The 19221-nt window shown below is 48.3% G+C and overlaps 1 protein-coding gene across 1 annotated transcript; it reads right to left on the bottom strand.

Annotated features, from left to right (window-relative positions):
* Positions 1-2203: 2203 nt before the first annotated feature.
* On the bottom strand, positions 2204-14406 carry E2F4 (E2F transcription factor 4). Its single transcript, XM_069966462.1, has 10 exons — positions 14201-14406; positions 11124-11233; positions 9400-9561; positions 7954-7997; positions 7578-7639; positions 7261-7501; positions 5452-5607; positions 3165-3212; positions 2969-3013; positions 2204-2888 (listed from the first exon to the last, which is right to left on the bottom strand). The coding sequence occupies exons 1-10, from the start codon at positions 14321-14323 to the stop codon at positions 2776-2778; spliced, it is 1104 nt and encodes a 367-aa protein (XP_069822563.1). The 5' UTR covers positions 14324-14406; the 3' UTR covers positions 2204-2775.
* Between the last annotated feature and the right edge of the window lie 4815 nt (positions 14407-19221).

Raw genomic sequence — 19221 nt, 5'->3', positions numbered from 1 at the left:
AACATAAAGTGCCATATGTCACGAAAAAACAATCTCAGAATCGCTAGCATACGTTAAAGCATCACTGAGCTATAAGAGCATAAAGTGAGACAGGTCAGATTTTGAAAAATTAGCCTGGTCATTAAGGCCCAAACTAGCTGCAGCCCGAAGGGTTAAAGGAGAAGTCCGGCAAAAATTATTTTTTTATATGTTATTACTGATGGAAAGTTATACAATTTTCTAATGTACATTAATTATGGGAAATGCTCCTATACTGCTATTTCCCTTAATTTAGTGTACCAGGAAGTGTTAGAATTCTCTCAGAAGCAGTGACGTCACGAAGAAAGGTGTAATTCCTATGGAGTGTCCAGCAGGGGGCGTTCTATATATAGAAGTCAATGAGTACCATTGACTTCTATATATAGTGCACCCCTGCTGGACACTCCATTGGAATTACAATGGATGTGTATGTAATGTAATATACAGTGTTTTTGATTGAATACATTTATGAAATACTTTGGGGAGCAAGTGTCCTTGCTCCCCAAAGTATTCCATAAATGTAAGCAATCAGTACATCACAGTAAGCCCGCCGCTGCCGCCGCTGTGGACTACTCTCAACTACTACTCTCCCCACCTGCTCGTAGCATGTGCAGGTGATGGGAGGTGTAGTAGCCGGGTTATATGGCTGAGATCGCCGCCGCGATGCCGCGCAGGGGAGCCGCTCATCACTGCAGCTATCATCCCCCTCCGCTCCCCCCTCCTGCTGCTTTCTTACTCTATGTGATAGCTGACTCTCCGCCCGGCCACCGGCACGTGTGGACGGAGAGCGGCGGCCGGGCAGGAAGTCAGCCATCACATAGAGTAAGGAAGCAGCAGGAGGGGGGAGCCGAGGGGGATGATAGCTGCAGTGATGAGCGGCTCCCCCTGCGCGGCATCGCGGCGGCGATCTCAGCCATATAACCCGGCTACTACTCTCCCATCACCTGCACATGCTATGAGCAGGTGGGGAGAGTAGTAGTTGAGAGTAGTCCACAGCGGCGGCAGTGGCGGGCGTTCGGCAGCGGCGGGCTTACTGTGATGTACTGATTGCTTACATTTATGGAATACTTTGGGGAGCAAGGACACTTGCTCCCCAAAGTATTTCATAAATGTATTCAATCAAAAACACTGTATATTACATTACATACACATCCATTGTAATTCCAATGGAGTGTCCAGCAGGGGCGCACTATATATAGAAGTCAATGGTACTCATTGACTTCTATATATAGTGCGCCCCCTACTGGACACTCCATAGGAATTACACCTTTCGTCGTGACGTCACTGCTTTAGAGAGAATTCTAACACTTCCTGGTACACTAAATTAAGGGAAATAGCAGTATAGGAGCATTTCCCATAATTAATGTACATTAGAAAATTGTATAACTTTCCATCAGTAATAACATATAAAAAAATTATTTTCGCCGGACTTCTCCTTTAATATGTACAGACATTTTAAAAGTTTTAATTTGTTTGGGCGTAGGTGTTCAGACCCTGACCAATCATTATAATGACCCTGGTGAAGTACAAACTAGGTACATTCTCTCCCAACTCTGCACTGCGTGGCCGAGGAGGACTTTAAATGTAAGTCTATGGGGCTGGGTCAGTTCAGAGTGGGGATATAGGCATGAAGCCACATGCTTCTATCCCTGCATCTAAACACTCAGACCCTGATTAATCAAAACTTAAACATGTGAATTTTTTTTTTTACCAGATAGCACTATTTTTTGTTGTGCCCTAGACTTAAAAGTGTACCTATCAGCATAGGAGAAAAGTCAACATGTAATGTAAAGGCCCTATTCCACGGCACAATTATCGGGCGATAATCGTCCCGTGGAATAGAAGGCAACAATTAGCCGACAACGCTCATGTCGGCTGATCGTTGCGTCGTTTGTCTTTCAAAAATGTTGACAAACGACTCATACGGCAAAGATCTGCTGCCGTCGCTCCGTGAAATAGGAGCGGCAGCAATAGACGACCACTACTGTATGCTATGGGCGATCTAGCAATCACCCGGGGAGCCCCTCCCCTACTCACCCGTTCGCTGTTGCCGTGTGAAATAGCGGTGGCAGCGAGCAGGGAATGAGGGGCAAAGGAGGGCCCTTAGTTGCAGGCATGTAAAGATCGTGAATGGGCTGCAGCTACACAGAATCTGTAACATGGAAAATAGGACAGTGACCGTGTACATAATTGAAGAGCACTGGGAGTGTTTATTTGTCACTGGAGGCATACTTTCATGTCAACTATAACAAGCATCATACACAACCAGCAACTACAAAAACACGCAGTAGCGGCTGCAGGCAGGGCTTTTACTTCCACAGTGTGCTACTGGCCAAAACTGTATGAATTTAAAAAAAAAAACACAAAAATGAAAACACAAACTAAACACTTAAAAATTAGACATGAAGCATTGAAACAGAACAGTAGAAAAATAATTCTTTTATATCCACATATTCATCCATGACGGCCAATTCTCTAAGAAAACGGGGCAGTGTTGGCCACCATAATGGAGAATCTGCATGAACACTTGTGAGTGATGGCCTCTGAACTAGGCTGGTGGTAAAGCCTTGCTGAAGTGCTGCAAAACAGAGGCTGGTATCATCTACTTCACTTAAGTCTATGTGCTGCTTTGCAATACACAAATAATTTCTTTTCTTTTTTTTCCAAACAAATCCAAAAATAGAGAATTTTCTTCATGTAGAGTAGCAATTGTGTCCATACACTGTACAGAATAAGGCACAAGGCCGAGTTCAGAGATCAAAGATTAATGGGAACATCAAACAGATCACAGACTCCTTCACTTTCATCCAAGTTGTAGACATAGTCGTGGTCGCCAGGTGGTGGAGAAAGTCTGAGAAGAGGTGCGAACACTGGAAAGGAGAAGACCCAAAGAAAGATTGTGTAAGAGGTAGTCACTTGCTTCATCAGCTGTCGAGCACAGAACACTTACCTTCAGATGACATCAACTCTTCCAGAAGGTCCGATGTGATGCATTCTAGAATACAAGAGTACATAACACTGAGGCTGAAGGCTGAAGACACTGAGCAGTCTATGCAGTTTAGCCCATTATCGTCCAATGCAGGACATTGACTAGAATGTCTTACAGAAGTTTTCACTATAAGGTAACCAGACAGACAATCACTTACCTTTTGTGGTATCAAATAATTCTGAGATATCTGTGGGTAATTCCAGCACTGAAATGAAAAGAATCATAAGAATCCATACATCTCCCATTAATCACCATAACATATCAAGAACAGCTGCAGAAGAGAGGTGGTGGGGAGATTTAAGGGTCCACTGATCAAGTCAAACTGTTCTGTTGCTTCTGCTTTGCCCATAATTGTTGACATGAACATGGAACATCTGATCACACTGTTAATGAGGCTAGTTAGAAACCAGTGTTATCAATGGGGGCACTCTGTTGAAGCGACTCTGTACCCACAATCTGACCCCCCCCCCCAAACCACTTCTACCTTCGGATAGCTGCTTTTAATCCTAGATCTTTACTGGGGTCCGTTAGGCAGGTGATGCAGCTATTGTCTTAAAAAGCAACTTTTAAACTGGCAGCCCTGTGCCCAACAGCTGGGGCTTAGATTGTGTATGCATTATGCTGGCACACCCTCTCTGTCCCTCTTTCCCGCCCTCCTCATCATTAGGAATGCTCCAGGCAGATTGTCTCCTATTCATCAGCTGTGTGAATACTGAACATGGGCTGGATCGTTAAGGCACCTGTGCAATGTTCAGACAGGAGAAAATGTTCCAGTGGCATTCATAATGATGAAAAGGGTGGGGAGAAGGGACAGAGGGATGGTGCAAAGTTAGGGCACAGATACTCCCGTTGGGCACGGGCCTGCAAGTTTAAAAGTTGCTTTTTAGGACAATAACTGCATCACCTGCCGAATGGACCCCAGAACAGATCTTGGATAAAAAGCAGCTATCCGAATGTACAAAAGGTTTGGGGAGGGTCAGATTGTGGGTACAGAGTCGCTTTAGGGGTTACTCCCACCATTTAAAGAGGAAGTCCGGTCAAAATAATGTTAAGATTTGTTATTGCCCAACAAGTGTTATGAAAATTACTATTAGTCACTTATTATGGGAAACTCACCTATAGTGCATTTCCCCTGCACTTACTACAGCATGGCGTGTTCAGGTCTCTGTAAGGTTGGTGATGTCACGTCACATAAACTCCGATCTGTTCCACCACTGCGGCAGGAGTCGGTAATTTATGTGACGTGACATCACCAACCTTACAGAGACCTGAACACGCCATGTTGCAGTAAAATGCACCATAGGTGCGTTTCCCATAATAAGTGTCTAGTGCCTATTTTTATAACTTTTGTTGGGCAATAACAAATCTTAAAATTATTTGGCCCGGACTTCCCCTTTAACACTATGGCATATGGATAAGATATACAACATAACATCCGGAGAAGCAAAGGATCTTTAATCAAGTAATGACATACCCTTAAACTCTTTCCCGATCCAGGGTTTGGGATTTTTCACAGTTTTGACATAAAATCATCTCACTCTTTTCTATTTGATACTTTGTGGCATATAGCAATGACGTCACCCAGCACTTTATACTAACAGGTGCTTTCGCGCACATTTGCATCAGTGTAATGCAAGGTCCACACTGCGTTTTTGCAAAAAAAAAAAAACTGATGAAAAACGGGATGGAAAAAACGGATGCATTAGTGTGCATCTGTTTTGATCCGTTTTTTCATTAACTTCCGTTATAAAAAAAAAAAACGGATCCGTTTTTTTTAACGGACACAAAAGTAGTGTCAGCTACGTTTGTGTCCGTAAAAAAAAAAATGGATTCGTTTTGCTTTTTTTTTTTTTTTTTTTTTTTTTAATGGAAGTCAACAGAAAAACGGATTGCAAAAACGCAGTGTGAACCTAGCCTAAAATTTAGTAAAAAGCATTAATATTTATATCTAAATGCCTGACTCAAACAGATCCACTTTCACATGGCAGTATTTGGCAGCAGTTTCAAAACCAGGAGTGGTTGCACTGCTATTCTGATGAAGAGGACCTCTGTTCCTCGAAACGCGTAAATATTGTGCACTTTTAATAAATGTTTTTACTTTATTCATCCTCAAATTGCAGACTTTTAGGCAGCGCTAACATTTCTGGATTAGCCACGCACCATTTTTGTACTTAGACTAGCCTTAAAACCAGGAGTGGGTCCAACTAGAATGTATTTTAATAGTACTAGTTATTAAAAATACTTTCTATTGCGATAGCTTATTCCAGTAGATCTTTGCATCTTCAAGGGTCCCAGCTGTGCTGTAGAAACAGGATCTTCATGGAAGCACCACACCCCATAGACTACACTACAGTTTTTGAAGAGTGCTACCTTTGTGAAATCACCAACTTGATAAAATGGTAATACCCCATTAAATATTAAGAATTTTCTCTCTCATTACTTACCATCTGATGGGTCAGACTTGATTGGCTGGAATGAGGTAGAAGTATTTGGCAGATCAGCACTGTTGTCTAGGGAAGCCGAAGATTGGAGGGGGCAAGTGTCTATACTTGGAAGACGGCTCAGTCCTTTATCTTCTTCTGGTTCTAACACAGGAGACTCTGTGTGAAAAACAGTAAGCGTTACTAGTCTGTGCATATCAGATAAAACATTCATCGGCTGATCGTTCATTTAGGTTCACACCTAAAATCATCGGTCGCCACCCGCGCATCGCAGGTGACCGACAATTTCACAAATATCATACATTACCTGTCCAGACGCAGGTCTCCTTCTCCTGGTCCCGCGCAGCAGCATCAGCTTCGGAGCGGCCTGTCTGAGCTGACAGAGCGCTCAGCCAATCATTGGCCAGGACTGCCGCGGCCAGTAATTGGCTGAGCATTGTCAGTTCAGCTAATTATTTTTTTTTTTATTTTAAAAGGGGTTGTCCAGCGAAAATCTTTTTCTATTAAAATCTATTAAAAAAATCTTAGGTCTTCCCATACTTATTGGCTGCTCTCTGCTGACATCTCTGGCCGAGACAGGAACTGTCCAGAGCAGGAGAGGTTTTCTATGGGGATTGATAGAAAACTGAGACAAAGGGCCTTATTCACACATCCCGTAATTTACGGATCTGTATTTCCGTATCAGAGTTAGTGCACATTGATGTCTATTGGGCTATTCACACATCAGTAGATAAAATGGATGAAAATCAATGGCGGAAAAAAAAAAAAAGGACATGTCCTAGTGCGGACCCAGATTTTTTTTACGGATCCTCTCTTTGAAACCAATTGTTTACGGATTGCAACATGTTTGGCATCCGTATTTTCGTATTCCTGTAAAAAAATACGGTTGACTCATAGGTCACAAGATTCTGTTTCTAAGCAACCACAGGCTGACAAGCGATCATGTGACTTATTTTAGGGGTTTGGCAAACTGGTGCTATTTTTTTTTTTAACCTACTAAACTTTAACAACTTGTATAGCGCAGTCAGTAGTAAAAACGGATTTACGGAAATACGGATGCACTACGGATGTCCAATCCGTAATTTTTAGCGGGTTGTTTCAGGACTAGAAAATATTACTGAACGTGTGAATAAGGCCTAAGTTCCTGTCTCGGCCAGAGATGTCAGCAGAGAGCACTGTGTCAGACTGAAAATAAAACAACATTCCCTGCAGGACATATAGCAGCTTTTAATAGAAGTAAATTACAAATCTATATAACTTTCTGATATCAGTTGATTTGAAAGAAAAAGATTTTCGCTGGATAACCCCTTCAATGCCCTATTACACCAAACAATTATTGGCCATACTTGGCCAATTACCGGCCAATAATAGATGTGTAATAGCTTATGTTTTAAGACCAACAAGATCAGCCGACATTGTGCATCTTTCAACATGTTGAAAAATCATGATAGCAACGGTCTGCTGCTCACTGCTCTGTGTAATAGCAGCTGTGGTAGGAGCCCATCCCACACATGCCCACTCGCTGTTTGTGCGTGTAATAGCACAGAAAGCAATTGGGGAACGAGGAGGAAGCGAGTGCTGAGCTGACAGGTCGGCACTCGCCTCCTCCTCAATAACATGCTGTGCAATATGGCCTTAAGAGGTGTACATCTAATGCATCTGTGGTCCAGATGCGTCCACCCCCCATGATCTCATAGGATGGTAATAGAGAGTTATACATGGGATAAAAAAAATATGATGTGGTCACATGGCTGGATGAATTACCAAGGGTCTTTGTCTTCATTATGCACAGTTTAGAGAACTTGCACTTACGTGCAGGAGAAGTTGGTTCCGCAGGTGTCGGGTTTCTGTTTTCAGAGTCTTCTTGCAGACCAGGTGGTGAAGGGTTAGGTGTGCCAGTCACTGCAGGTGTCGGCTGGACAAGTTCCTCTGGTGGAGGGACAGGAACAACTACAGGAGGGGAGTTGGATGTGTCTTTATTCACTAGAAGAACCTCTATTGGCCCAGTGGAACTCTTTAAGTGAATCTGAAACTTCTTCTGCCCATTGATCCCCTGTCCAGTGAAAAGCAGATAATCAGAACTAAGGAGCCAATTACAAACTGAAGACCTAAGAGAAGCAGAGACTTACCTCTGGAACTGGGACCTCTAGACAGGTACCTGATGGAGCTTTGATGGCTAGCAAAGTATCACCTGCAAAATAAAGCAGTATAGTGTGTATGTACTAGGAGTTCCAGAAAAGGGGATGATAAAACCTTCTTTTGATATGCTGAGCCGTATTCATCTGAATGCACAAAAATCTGGTTTTCTTAAAATTCACAGTCTCCACTAACAGACCTAGTCAGCAAAAATTAACAAATGGCAAAACCCAATGTGTTCTACTTTATATACCCCAATGGGGTACTGTCCTCACTGCATAGATATGCCAATGTCAGTAGAAAATGCCCCAATGGGAAGTCCAGCTCCTCCGATACAGCAGCACAGCGGTAACTTCAGCAGTGACTAACCTCGGAAGCAGCGGCAGATGTCTTCATGGGTTAGATATGCTAGCGTGTTCTTGTTAAGTAACAAACTGTATAAGTATTATATAGGGTCACTGCCCTAAGTTATGCAGTAGTCACAGTATCCACGGGATAGGGCATAGCTAAGAGATTGCTGGGATTCTGACTGCCAGACATCCCCCTGTGATCTTAAGAATGGGGACTCCAAAATCTAAGCCACGGGCCGTGCAAGCCTGCCGCTGCTTCATTTATTCTCTACACGGCCACAAAGAACAGAAGATAGCAGCATTCCTCTATTGCCAACGGCTCCATACAGAATGAATGAAGCGGAGGCATGTATGCAGCGCTTCTTCCAGTTAGGATTTCAGGGTCCCCATATTCTAGGGCCAAGACATAAGACCACCTGCAGTTTTGTTTTTCCACTGTCTACCGTATAGTAAAAACATTGGGGGAGATTCCACCTTTCATTTTACAAAGAGTCTGTGAGGAATTAAAGGTGGAATCTGAGTTTCACTTTCCACCATGTCTGATAAATCTCCCTCATTGTCTTTATTCCATAGGTCAGTAAAAATGCAGTAATACCAAACTTGCATAGTTTTTTTTTTTTTATTTTGGTGATTATTATTCCATTTTTGTGGTGTTGCATTCCAAAAGTCATACTTTTTTTTTAATCATCAATAAAGCTGGGTGACTGTTTTTAAATTTTTTTGCAAGATGAGTTTTGGTTATTATTGGTGTAATTTTACAGTATTTGAATTTTTTGTGGGGTACAAGCAATTCTGCAATGTTTTTTCTTATTATCTCTCTAATGATGCTGTTCACAATGTGATATCAGTAATGTGTTCACTGTATTGCTTAGGTCATTACGATTTTGGCAATGCCATATATGTGGGTGCTTTTTTGCTACATTTTCTATCTTCTACATCACTTACAAATATATGAAGAACAGAACCCAGAACAGACATGTGGCCACAACTTGTAACCAGTCTCTGCTCAGAAAACACACCACTAAAGGGGTATTTCCATCTCAACATGTTATCCATAGCATGGAGGATAACCGGCTGATCAGCAGGGGTCTGACCAGTGGCACTGTACTGATCCTAAAAACAGTGTGATGCCACCATTCTCTCTCTAAGGAAGATAAGGATATACCTGATAATGAATGAACAGGTAAGTGGTGTAGGGGGGGGGGGGGGGGGGGGGGGGGGGGGGGGGGGGGGGAGGCTGCAAAACAGCTTTTTGTGGCATTGGTAAGGAAATCAGTACAATGACGGACATGACCTGCCCTCAGTAAAGCCATGCTGCTTTGAGTCCAACAATTCCTGGTTTTTAGGTGGTCAATCTTTATAACCCCACACTTTACTTGACCGCACTCACATAAAGCAGTGAGGTGGGCACTACCTCCAGACATTAAACTAGGGCAGCTATTAATACAACACATGAGAAGGATATCCAGTGTTCTGCACATCATCTGTCACATTCTTGATGCTCTGCTGCACCCAGATGCGTTGCTGGTCAAGCTCCTGCTCCCGCTGCTCCAGATCAGCCAGCTCTGCCTTCAGGTCAATCAACTTGTCAGCAATCTCCCGAGTGTTACAGCCAGGACCGACCCCCCTAAGAGCAAATATCCCAAATTAGCTACACAGCACAACAGATACCCTACCCAGAGAGAGGAGCAAGTGGATTGCCCTTACACACACACACAAAATAGTGGGGCTTCACCTTTCTGTTCTGTAAAGTGCATTTATGGGATAAAGCTCCATATAGAAAAGGAGCTTTTTTATTTTTAAGGGGGAAAAAAAATTAAATATTCACAGATCTCAAATATTGCATTTCTGCCACAATTTGAGAACAAGAAATTTTACATTAGGCCACTGCACAAAAAGGGAACATGTCACCCGGGCACCCAGGGGAGAACCCACCCGAGCCCCCGATACTTACCCCCTTCCTGACAGTCACGCTGTGGTAAAATTGCTGGGTGGGGATTTCTCTGCATCGAGACTGGCATCGGGAGCAAGTATCAGGGCTTGGGTGGGTTCTGCCCCGGGTGCCGGTGTGACAGGTTCCCTTTTATAGGGCTGGCCGCTTTACAGCTAAATTAAAGGGGTATTTCGCTCAAACATAACTTTTTATATGTTGCTGCCAATGGTGAGACAATTCATTCCACACTTAGTAGCTACTCAGCCTACTTCTCCTAGTTCTGATCTTACTGCAAGAGACACAAAAACTGCATGTGAGCTTTTTTTATCTGTCTTCTCCTCCTCCTCCCCCTCCCAAGACGGCTGATGTAAACAAGTCCCTATCTGCAACTTTGTAATGCTGGGAGGATTAATCACAGTGAGTTCATCAACACCTGACCTCAGATGAACCCTCCCAGCATTGCATTACAAAGAACATACAAAGATGCAGATGAAGCCTGCCAGGGGTCACAGCTGCATTTAACTGCCTTGTCACGCACCTCTGTGGTGGTCTAGTGACAGGATCTCCACCCGTGATGAGATCACAGAAGGGAGATCCCTTCTTCTGAGCCGGCCGGGCCTCAGCATCGGACTGAGGCTGATCCCATCTCAGCAATGGATAGCTCTGGTCTGCAGCAGCCCAGAGTAATATAACACTAATCTAATGGATCAGTGCTATATTATGTATACTACACTGATCTATACCATAGATCAGTGTAGGTGTATTAGAAGTCCCCCAGGGGGACTGCTAATTAATGTACGAGTAAATAAAAAAAGATGTTTAGAGCAAAATACCCTTTTAAGCAGCTCCCTGCAACCAATCACCTCTACAAGCTCAGGTCGCTAATCAGTGGCTACATGCCATACTCCTGATGTCAAGGATCCCATCACTGACCTGGCATTTGTAAGGTGGAACACCGCAGAATTGGGCAGGTTACTAACAATTATTTTGTTTTATAGTTTTCTGTGCACTGGATAACCCCTTTAATGTAGTTAGAATTCCCCACTCTATCTGGAGGATGGTGACTGACATAAAAACGCATGATGTAGCATCAAAATAGCAATGGCAGCCAGCAATGTGACAATATACGATGTCATCTATAACTCAGTTGTCTTGCATGGAGCATTGCCTTCCGAGGATGAATCCTACTCCGGCACAGATAGGGATCAGGCCTCGGCACAGCTCCCCCTCCCTCCCTATATTTCTGCAGTTCTTACTTCCACTGAATACTGTTCTTGGACTTCTTCTCAATCAGCCCGATACCCTCCAAGACATTGGTGATGTCATAAATGCGACGCTTTTGTCTGACGGCAAGTGTGTCCGCAGCCTGGTGGTGTAAACAAAGGGGGAGGGGTCAGGAACATGAATAAACTGCCACACCCCATCAAGCGGTGTTAGATGCCGCACTCGGGCACTGCGTTGTGCCAAGTTTCAAGGTGCCCTTGGAATTATGGCAACATTACAACACAGCAAGAGGCCAGTAAACCAGTGACTGCAGGATAAGCTGCACGGGGTGAGATGGAGCAACACAGGTGTAGAAGGGCCCTTAAGTGGCAGTGGGATCTGATTGTCTGTAAGGGGCAACAGCTCTGCTGCATCCTCCTCAGTAAGGTCTGGAGGCGACAGCACAGATGGGACAGGGTATATGGGGGCATACAGGGAAGAAGGATACAGGGTACATGAGGGGGATCATACAGGGAACAAGGTGTGTGTGTCTGTGGGGGTCAAACAGGAAAGGATGCAGGGTACATGGGGGGTCATATGGGGGGGATGCAGGGTACATGGGGGGGATCATACAGGGAGGAATGCAGGATACATGGGGGTCATATAGGGGGGAGGATGCAAGGTACATGGGGGGGGTTATACAGGGAGGAATGCAGGATACATTGGGGAGTCATACAGAGAAGGATGCAGGGTACATTGGGGAGTCATACAGAGAAGGATGCAGGGTACATGGGGGGTCATACAGGAGAGGATGAAAGGTACATGGGGGGTCATACAGGAGAGGATGCAAGGTACATGGGGGGGTCATACAGGAGAGGATGCAGGGTACATGGGGGGGTCATACAGGAGAGGATGCAGGGTACATGGGGGGGTCATACAGGAGAGGATGCAGGGTACATGGGGGGGTCATACAGGAGAGGATGCAGGGTACATGGGGGGGGTCATACAGGAGAGGATGCAGGGTACATGGGGGGGTCATACAGGAGAGGATGCAGGGTACATGGGGGGGTCATACAGGAGAGGATGCAGGGTACATGGGGGGGTCATACAGGAGAGGATGAAGGGTACATGGGGGGGTCATACAGGAGAGGATGCAGGGTACATGGGGGGGTCATACAGGAGAGGATGCAGGGTACATGGGGGGGTCATACAGGAGAGGATGCAGGGTACATGGGGGGGTCATACAGGAGAGGATGCAGGGTACATGGGGGGGTCATACAGGAGAGGATGCAGGGTACATGGGGGGGTCATACAGGAGAGGATGCAGGGTACATGGGGGGGTCATACAGGAGAGGATGCAGGGTACATGGGGGGGTCATACAGGAGAGGATGCAGGGTACATGGGGGGGTCATACAGGAGAGGATGCAGGGTACATGGGGGGGGTCATACAGGAGAGGATGCAGGGTACATGGGGGGGGGTCATACAGGAGAGGATGCAGGGTACATGGGGGGGGTCATACAGGAGAGGATGCAGGGTACATGGGGGGGTCATACAGGAGAGGATGCAGGGTACATGGGGGGGGGGTCATACAGGGGAGGATGCAGGGTACATGGGGGGGGGGTCATACAGGGTACATGGGGGGGTCATACAGGGGAGGATGCAGGGTACACGGGGGGGGGGTCATACAGGGGAGGATGCAGGGTACACGGGGGGGGGGGTCATACAGGAGAGGATGCAGGGTACATGGGGGGGTCATACAGGGGAGGATGCAGGGTACATGGGGGGGTCACATAGGGGAGGATGCAGGGTACATGGGGGGGTCACATAGGGGAGGATGCAGAGTACATGGGGGGGGTCACATAGGGGAGGATGCAGAGTACATGGGGGGGGGTCATACAGGGGAGGATGCAGGGTACATGGGGGGTCATACAGGGAAGGATGCAGGGTACAAAGGGGGGGGGTCATACAGGAGAGGATGCAGGGTACATGGGGGGTCATACAGGGGAGGATGCAGGGTACATGGGGGGTCATACAGGGGAGGATGCATTGTACATGGGGGGGGGGACACATAGGGGAGGATGCAGGGTACATGGGGGGGTCACATAGGGGAGGATGCAGGGTACATGGGGGGGGGTCACATGGGGGAGGATGCAGGGTACATGGGGGGGGGGGGTCACATAGGGGAGGATGCAGGGTAAATGGGGGGGGGGGGTAACATAGGGGAGGATGCAGGGTAAATGGGGGGGTCACATAGGGGAGGATGCAGGGTACATGGGGGGGGGTCACATAGGGGAGGATGCAGGGTACATGGGGGGGGACACATAGGGGAAGATGCAGGGTACATGGGGGGGTCACATAGGGGAAGATGCAGGGTACATGGGGGGGTCACATAGGGGAGGATGCAGGGTACATGGGGGGTCACATAGGGGAGGATGCAGGGTACATGGGGGGTCACATAGGGGAGGATGCAGGGTACATGGGGGGGGGACACATAGGGGAAGATGCAGGGTACATGGGGGGTCACATAGGGGAGGATGCAGGGTACATGGGGGGTCACATAGGGGAGGATGCAGGGTACATGGGGGGGTCACATAGGGGAGGATGCAGGGTACATGGGGGGGGGTCACATAGGGGAGGATGCAGGGTACATGGGGGGGGTCACATAGGGGAGGATGCAGGGTACATGGGGGGGGTCACATAGGGGAGGATGCAGGGTACATGGGGGGGGTCACATAGGGGAGGATGCAGGGTACATGGGGGGTCACATAGGGGAGGATGCAGGGTACATGGGGGGGTCACATAGGGGAGGATGCAGGGTACATGGGGGGTCACATAGGGGAGGATGCAGGGTACATGGGGGGTCACATAGGGGAGGATGCAGGGTACATGGGGGGGGGTCACATAGGGGAGGATGCAGGGTACATGGGGGGTCACATAGGGGAGGATGCAGGGTACATGGGGGGTCACATAGGGGAGGATGCAGGGTACATGGGGGGGTCACAGCATGTGGGTATGGGGCAGCTGGTGATGCAGGAGTTACAGGTGGGGGAGGGACATGTTGTGGGGCAGTTCCACGAGGCGAGGGCAGCAGTAACACGGGGCAGGCTGTGAGGGGGCAGCCCCATTACCGCTTTGAGGTCCAGCACGCCATCCTCCGCTTCCTGCAGAAGGGACACGAACTTGCTGGTCAGGAGCCCCAGGCTCTTCTCATGGCGGCTCGGAGTCACCGGCAGCTGAGCGGGATCCGCCATGACAGCACCGCGAGGCGGAGGCGGGGCCTCCGGTCACCTGCTCCAACCGCAAGCAGCAGCCGTTACTTCCGCAAAGCACGCCGGGAATTGGTGGGCGTGACTGAGAACTAGGGACCATCTTCAAACTGCGAGCGGAGAAGGGAGTGAGGGCAAGCCGCGTATCCGGGGAACAGCGAAGACTGCACGGCGGGGCCAGAGGGATGGTAGAGCCTAGAATGTATCCTCTCCTTTGAGTTTCTCACTGTAGAGGATACATTCTAGCATCTTCAGTAGTGAAAATGCTAGAATGTATCCTCTCCTTTGAGTTTCTCACTGTAGAGGATACATTCTAGCATCTTCAGTAGTGAAAATGCTAGAATGTATCCTCTCCTTTGAGTTTCTCACTGTAGAGGATACATTCTAGCATCTTCAGTAGTGAAAATGCTAGAATGTATCCTCTCCTTTGAGGCTCTCACTGTAGGGGATACATTCTAGCATCTTCAGTACTGAAATGGCTAGAATGTATCCTCTCCTCTGAGTGTATCCTCTCCTCTGAGTGTCTCACTGTAGGGGAAACATTCTAGCATCTTCAGTACTGAAATGGCTAGAATGTATCCTCTCCTCTGAATATATCCTCTCCTTTGAGTTTCTGCAGGGGATACATTCTATCATGTTTAGTATTGAAATGTCTAAAATATATACCCTCTCAGAGGAGAGGATACATTCTAGGCACTATAATGAATCCCCTATAGTGAGACACTCAGAGAAGAGGATACATTCTAGCCATTTCAGTACTGAAGATGCTAGAATGTATCCCCTACAGTGAGAGCCTCAAAGGAGAGGATATACTCAGAGGAGAGGATACATTCTAGCCATTTTAGTACTGAACATGCTAGAATGTTTCCCCTACAGTGAGAGCCTCAAAGGAGAGGATACATTCTAGCATGTTCAGTAGTGAAAATGCTAGAATGTATCCCCTACAGTGAGAAACTCAGAGGAGAGGATATACTCAGAGGAGAGGATACATTCTAGCCATTTCAGTACTGAAGATGCTAGAATGTATCCCCTGCAGTGAGAAACTCAAAGGAGAGGATATAGTCAGAGGAGAGGATACATTCTAGGCATTTCAGTACTGAACATGCTAAATGTATCCCCTGCAGTGAGAAACTCAGAAAAGAGGATACACTCAGAGGAGAGGATACATTCTAGCATGTTCAGTACTGAAGTGTCTAGAATGTATCCTCTCCTCTGAGTTTCTCACTGCAGGGTATGCATCCTAGCATGTTTAGGGCTATGTTCACACATAGTATTTCGGTCATTCTTTCTTCGACCAAAACCGAGTGCTGTGTTTTATGTGTGAACATAGCCTAGTAATGTAAAGTCCATCGAGTATCCTCTCCTCTGAGAGGGCATACATTCTAGAATGTTTAGTACTGAAATGTCTGGAGTGTATCCTCTCCTCTGAGAGGGCATCTCCACCAGGTGTACCCTCTCCTCTGAGAGGGCATCTCCACTAGGTGTATCCTCTCCTCTGAGAGGGCATACATTCTAGCAAGTGCAGTTTTGAAAGGTCTAGACCACAGGTGTCAGACTTCATCCCTCGGCTGTTACAGACTACATTTCCCATCATGCCTTACTTGTCCAGACATGGTGGGAATTGTAGTTCTGCAACTGCTGGAGGGCCTGAGTTTGACATCTCTGGTCTAGAATGTTCTCTTTTCTAACTGCAGGGTATACAGTCTAGTATGTATCCTCTCCTCTGAGCGTATCCTCTCTTCTGAGCTTCTCCCTGAGCGGGTCATATTACACAGCATGATTAAGAGGTGTAAAAGCGGCGATGTTTTAGGCCAGTGCTTTCTTCCCCTTTGTTCCCTGCACATTTTCTGTGTTATTACACACACAGACAGTGACTGGGGGAACTGCGGGCAGCTGCGGGAGGGGCAGCCCAAAAAATCCTTAGATTGTTCAAGCTGCCCATTGTAGACAGCAGCACTATCGTGATCTGGATTACTCGACCAGTTTGAAGACCACAATCAGCTGATAACATGGATTATTACACCAAATGATTATCAGACGTAACGGCCAGGAAACCTTTGGTGTAATACACCATTGTCTGTACAAGGAACAGGACTGGTGTGTGGGGTCTGTATACAGGCGAGAGGACTGGTGTGTGGGGGGGTCTGTATACAGGGGAGAGGACTGGTGTGTGGGGTCTGTATACAAGGGGAGAGGACTGGTGTGTGGGGTCTGTATACAGGGGGAGAAGACTGGTGTGTGGGGTCTGTACACAGGGGAGAGGACTGGTGTGTGTGGTCTGTATACAGGACTGGTGTGGGGGGGGGGGGCTGTATACAGGGGGAGAGGACTGGTGTGTGTGGTCTGTATACAGGGGGAGAGGACTGGTGTGTGTGGTCTGTATACAGGGGAGAGGACTGGTGTGTGGGGTCTGCATACAGGGGGAGAGGACTGGTGTGTGTGTGTTCTGTATACAGGGGGAGAGGACTGGTGTGTGTGTGTTCTGTATACAGGGGGAGAGGACTGGTGTGTGGGGTCTGTATACAGGGGGAGAGGACTGGTGTGTGTGGGGTCTGCATACAGGGGGAGAGGACTGGTGTGTGGGGTCTGCATACAGGGGGAGAGGACTGGTGTGTGGGGTCTGCATACAGGGGGAGAGGACTGGTGTGTGGTCTGTATACAGGGGAGAGGACTGGTGTGTGGGGTCTGCATACAGGGGGAGAGGACTGGTGTGTGGTCTGTATACAGGGGAGAGGACTGGTGTGTGGGGTCTGTATACAGGGGAGAGGACTGGTGTGTGGTCTGTATACAGGGGAGAGGACTGGTGTGTGGGGTCTGTATACAGGGGAGAAGACTGGCGTGTGTGTGGGGTCTGTATACAGGGGAGAGGACTGGTGTGTGGGGTCTGTATACAGGGGGAGAGGACTGGTGTGTGGGGGTCTGTATACAGGGGAGAGGACTGGTGTGTGGGGTCTGTATACAGGGGAGAGGACTGGTGTGTGTAGTCTGTATACAGGGGGAGAGGACTGGTGTGTGGGGTCTGTATACAAGGGGAGAGGACTGGTGTGTGTGGGGTCTGTATACAGGGGAGAGGACTGGTGTGTGTGGGGTCTGTATACAGGGAAGAGGACTGGTGTGTGTGGGGTCTGTATACAGGGGGAAAGGACTGGTGTGTGGGGTCTGTATACAGGGAGAGGACTGGTGTGTAGGGTCTGTATACAGGGGAGGAGGACTGGTGTGTGTGGGGGGGTGTATAACGGGGGAGAGGACTGGTGTGTGTGTGGGGTCTGTATACAGGGGGAGAGGACTGGTGTGTGGGGGGTCTTTATACAGGGGGAGAGGACTGGTGTGTGGGGGGTCTTTATAGAGGGGGAGAGGACTGGTGTGTGTGGGGTCTTTATACAGGGAAGAGGACTGGTGTGTGTGGGGTCTGTATACAGGGGAGAGGACTGGTGTGTGTGGGGTCTGTACACAGGGGGAGAGGACTGGTGTGTAGGGTCTGTATACAGGGGGAGAGGACTGGAGTGGGGGGCGGGCTGTATACAGGGAAGAGGACTGGTGTGTAGGGTCTGTATACAGGGGGAGAGGACTGGTGTGTGTGGTCTGTATACAGGGGGAAAGGACTGGTGTGTGGGGGTCTGTATACAGGGAGAGGACTGGTGTGTAGGGTCTGTATACAGGGGGAGAGGACTGGTGTGTGGGGGTCTGTATACAGGGGAGAGGACTGGTGTGTGGGGTCTGTATACAGGGGAGAGGACTGGTGTGTGTAGTCTGTATACAGGGGGAGAGGACTGGTGTGTGGGGTCTGTATACAAGGGGAGAGGACTGGTGTGTGTGGGGTCTGTATACAGGGGAGAGGACTGGTGTGTGGGGTCTGTATACAGGGGAGAGGACTGGTGTGTGTGGTGTCTGTATACAGGGGGAAAGGACTGGTGTGTGGGGTCTGTATACAGGGAGAGGATTGGTGTGTAGGGTCTGTATACAGGGGGAGAGGACTGGTGTGTGTGGGGGGTGTATACAGGGGGAGAGGACTGGTGTGTGTGGGGTCTGTATACAGGGGGAGAGGACTGGTGTGTGTGGGGTCTTTATAGAGGGGGAGAGGACTGGTGTGTGTGTGGGGTCTTTATACAGGGAAGAGGACTGGTGTGTGTGGGGTCTGTATACAGGGGAGAGGACTGGTGTGTGTGGGGTCTGTATACAGGGGAGAGGACTGGTGTGTGTGGGGTCTGTACACAGGGGGAGAGGACTGGTGTGTAGGGTCTGTATACAGGGGGAGAGGACTGGAGTGGGGGGCGGGCTGTATACAGGGAAGAGGACTGGTGTGTAGGGTCTGTATACAGGGGGAGAGGACTGGTGTGTGTGGTCTGTATACAGGGGGAAAGGACTGGTGTGTGGGGTCTGTATACAGGGAGAGGACTGGTGTGTAGGGTCTGTATACAGGGGGAGAGGACTGGTGTGTGGGGGGTCTGTATAGAGGGGGAGAGGACTGGTGTGTGTGGGGTCTTTATACAGGGGAGAGGACTGGTGTGGGGAGGTCTGTATACAGGGGAGAGGACTAGTGTGGGGGGGTCTGTATACAGGGGAGAGGACTGGTGTGGGGGGGTCTGTATACAGGGGAGAGGACTGGTGTGTGGGGGGGTGTATACAGGGGAGAGGACTGGTGTGTGGGGGGGTGTATACAGGGGAGAGGACTGGTGTGGGGGGGGTGTATACAGGGTGAGAGGACTGGTGTGGGGGGGGGGTCTGTATACAGGGGAGAGGACTGGTGTGTGGGGTCTGTATACAGGGGGAGAGGACTGGTGTGTGTGGGGTCTGTATACAGGGGAGAGGACTGGTGTGTGTGGGGTCTGTATACAGGAAAGAGGACTGGTGTGTGTGGGGGGGTCTGTATACGGGGGAGAGGA

This window comes from Dendropsophus ebraccatus, chromosome 4 (assembly GCF_027789765.1).
Source record: "Dendropsophus ebraccatus isolate aDenEbr1 chromosome 4, aDenEbr1.pat, whole genome shotgun sequence".
NCBI classification, from domain to species: domain Eukaryota; kingdom Metazoa; phylum Chordata; class Amphibia; order Anura; family Hylidae; genus Dendropsophus; species Dendropsophus ebraccatus.
The sequence above is the reverse complement of the archived record's forward strand: the minus strand, read 5'-3'. Positions and strand labels throughout refer to the sequence as shown.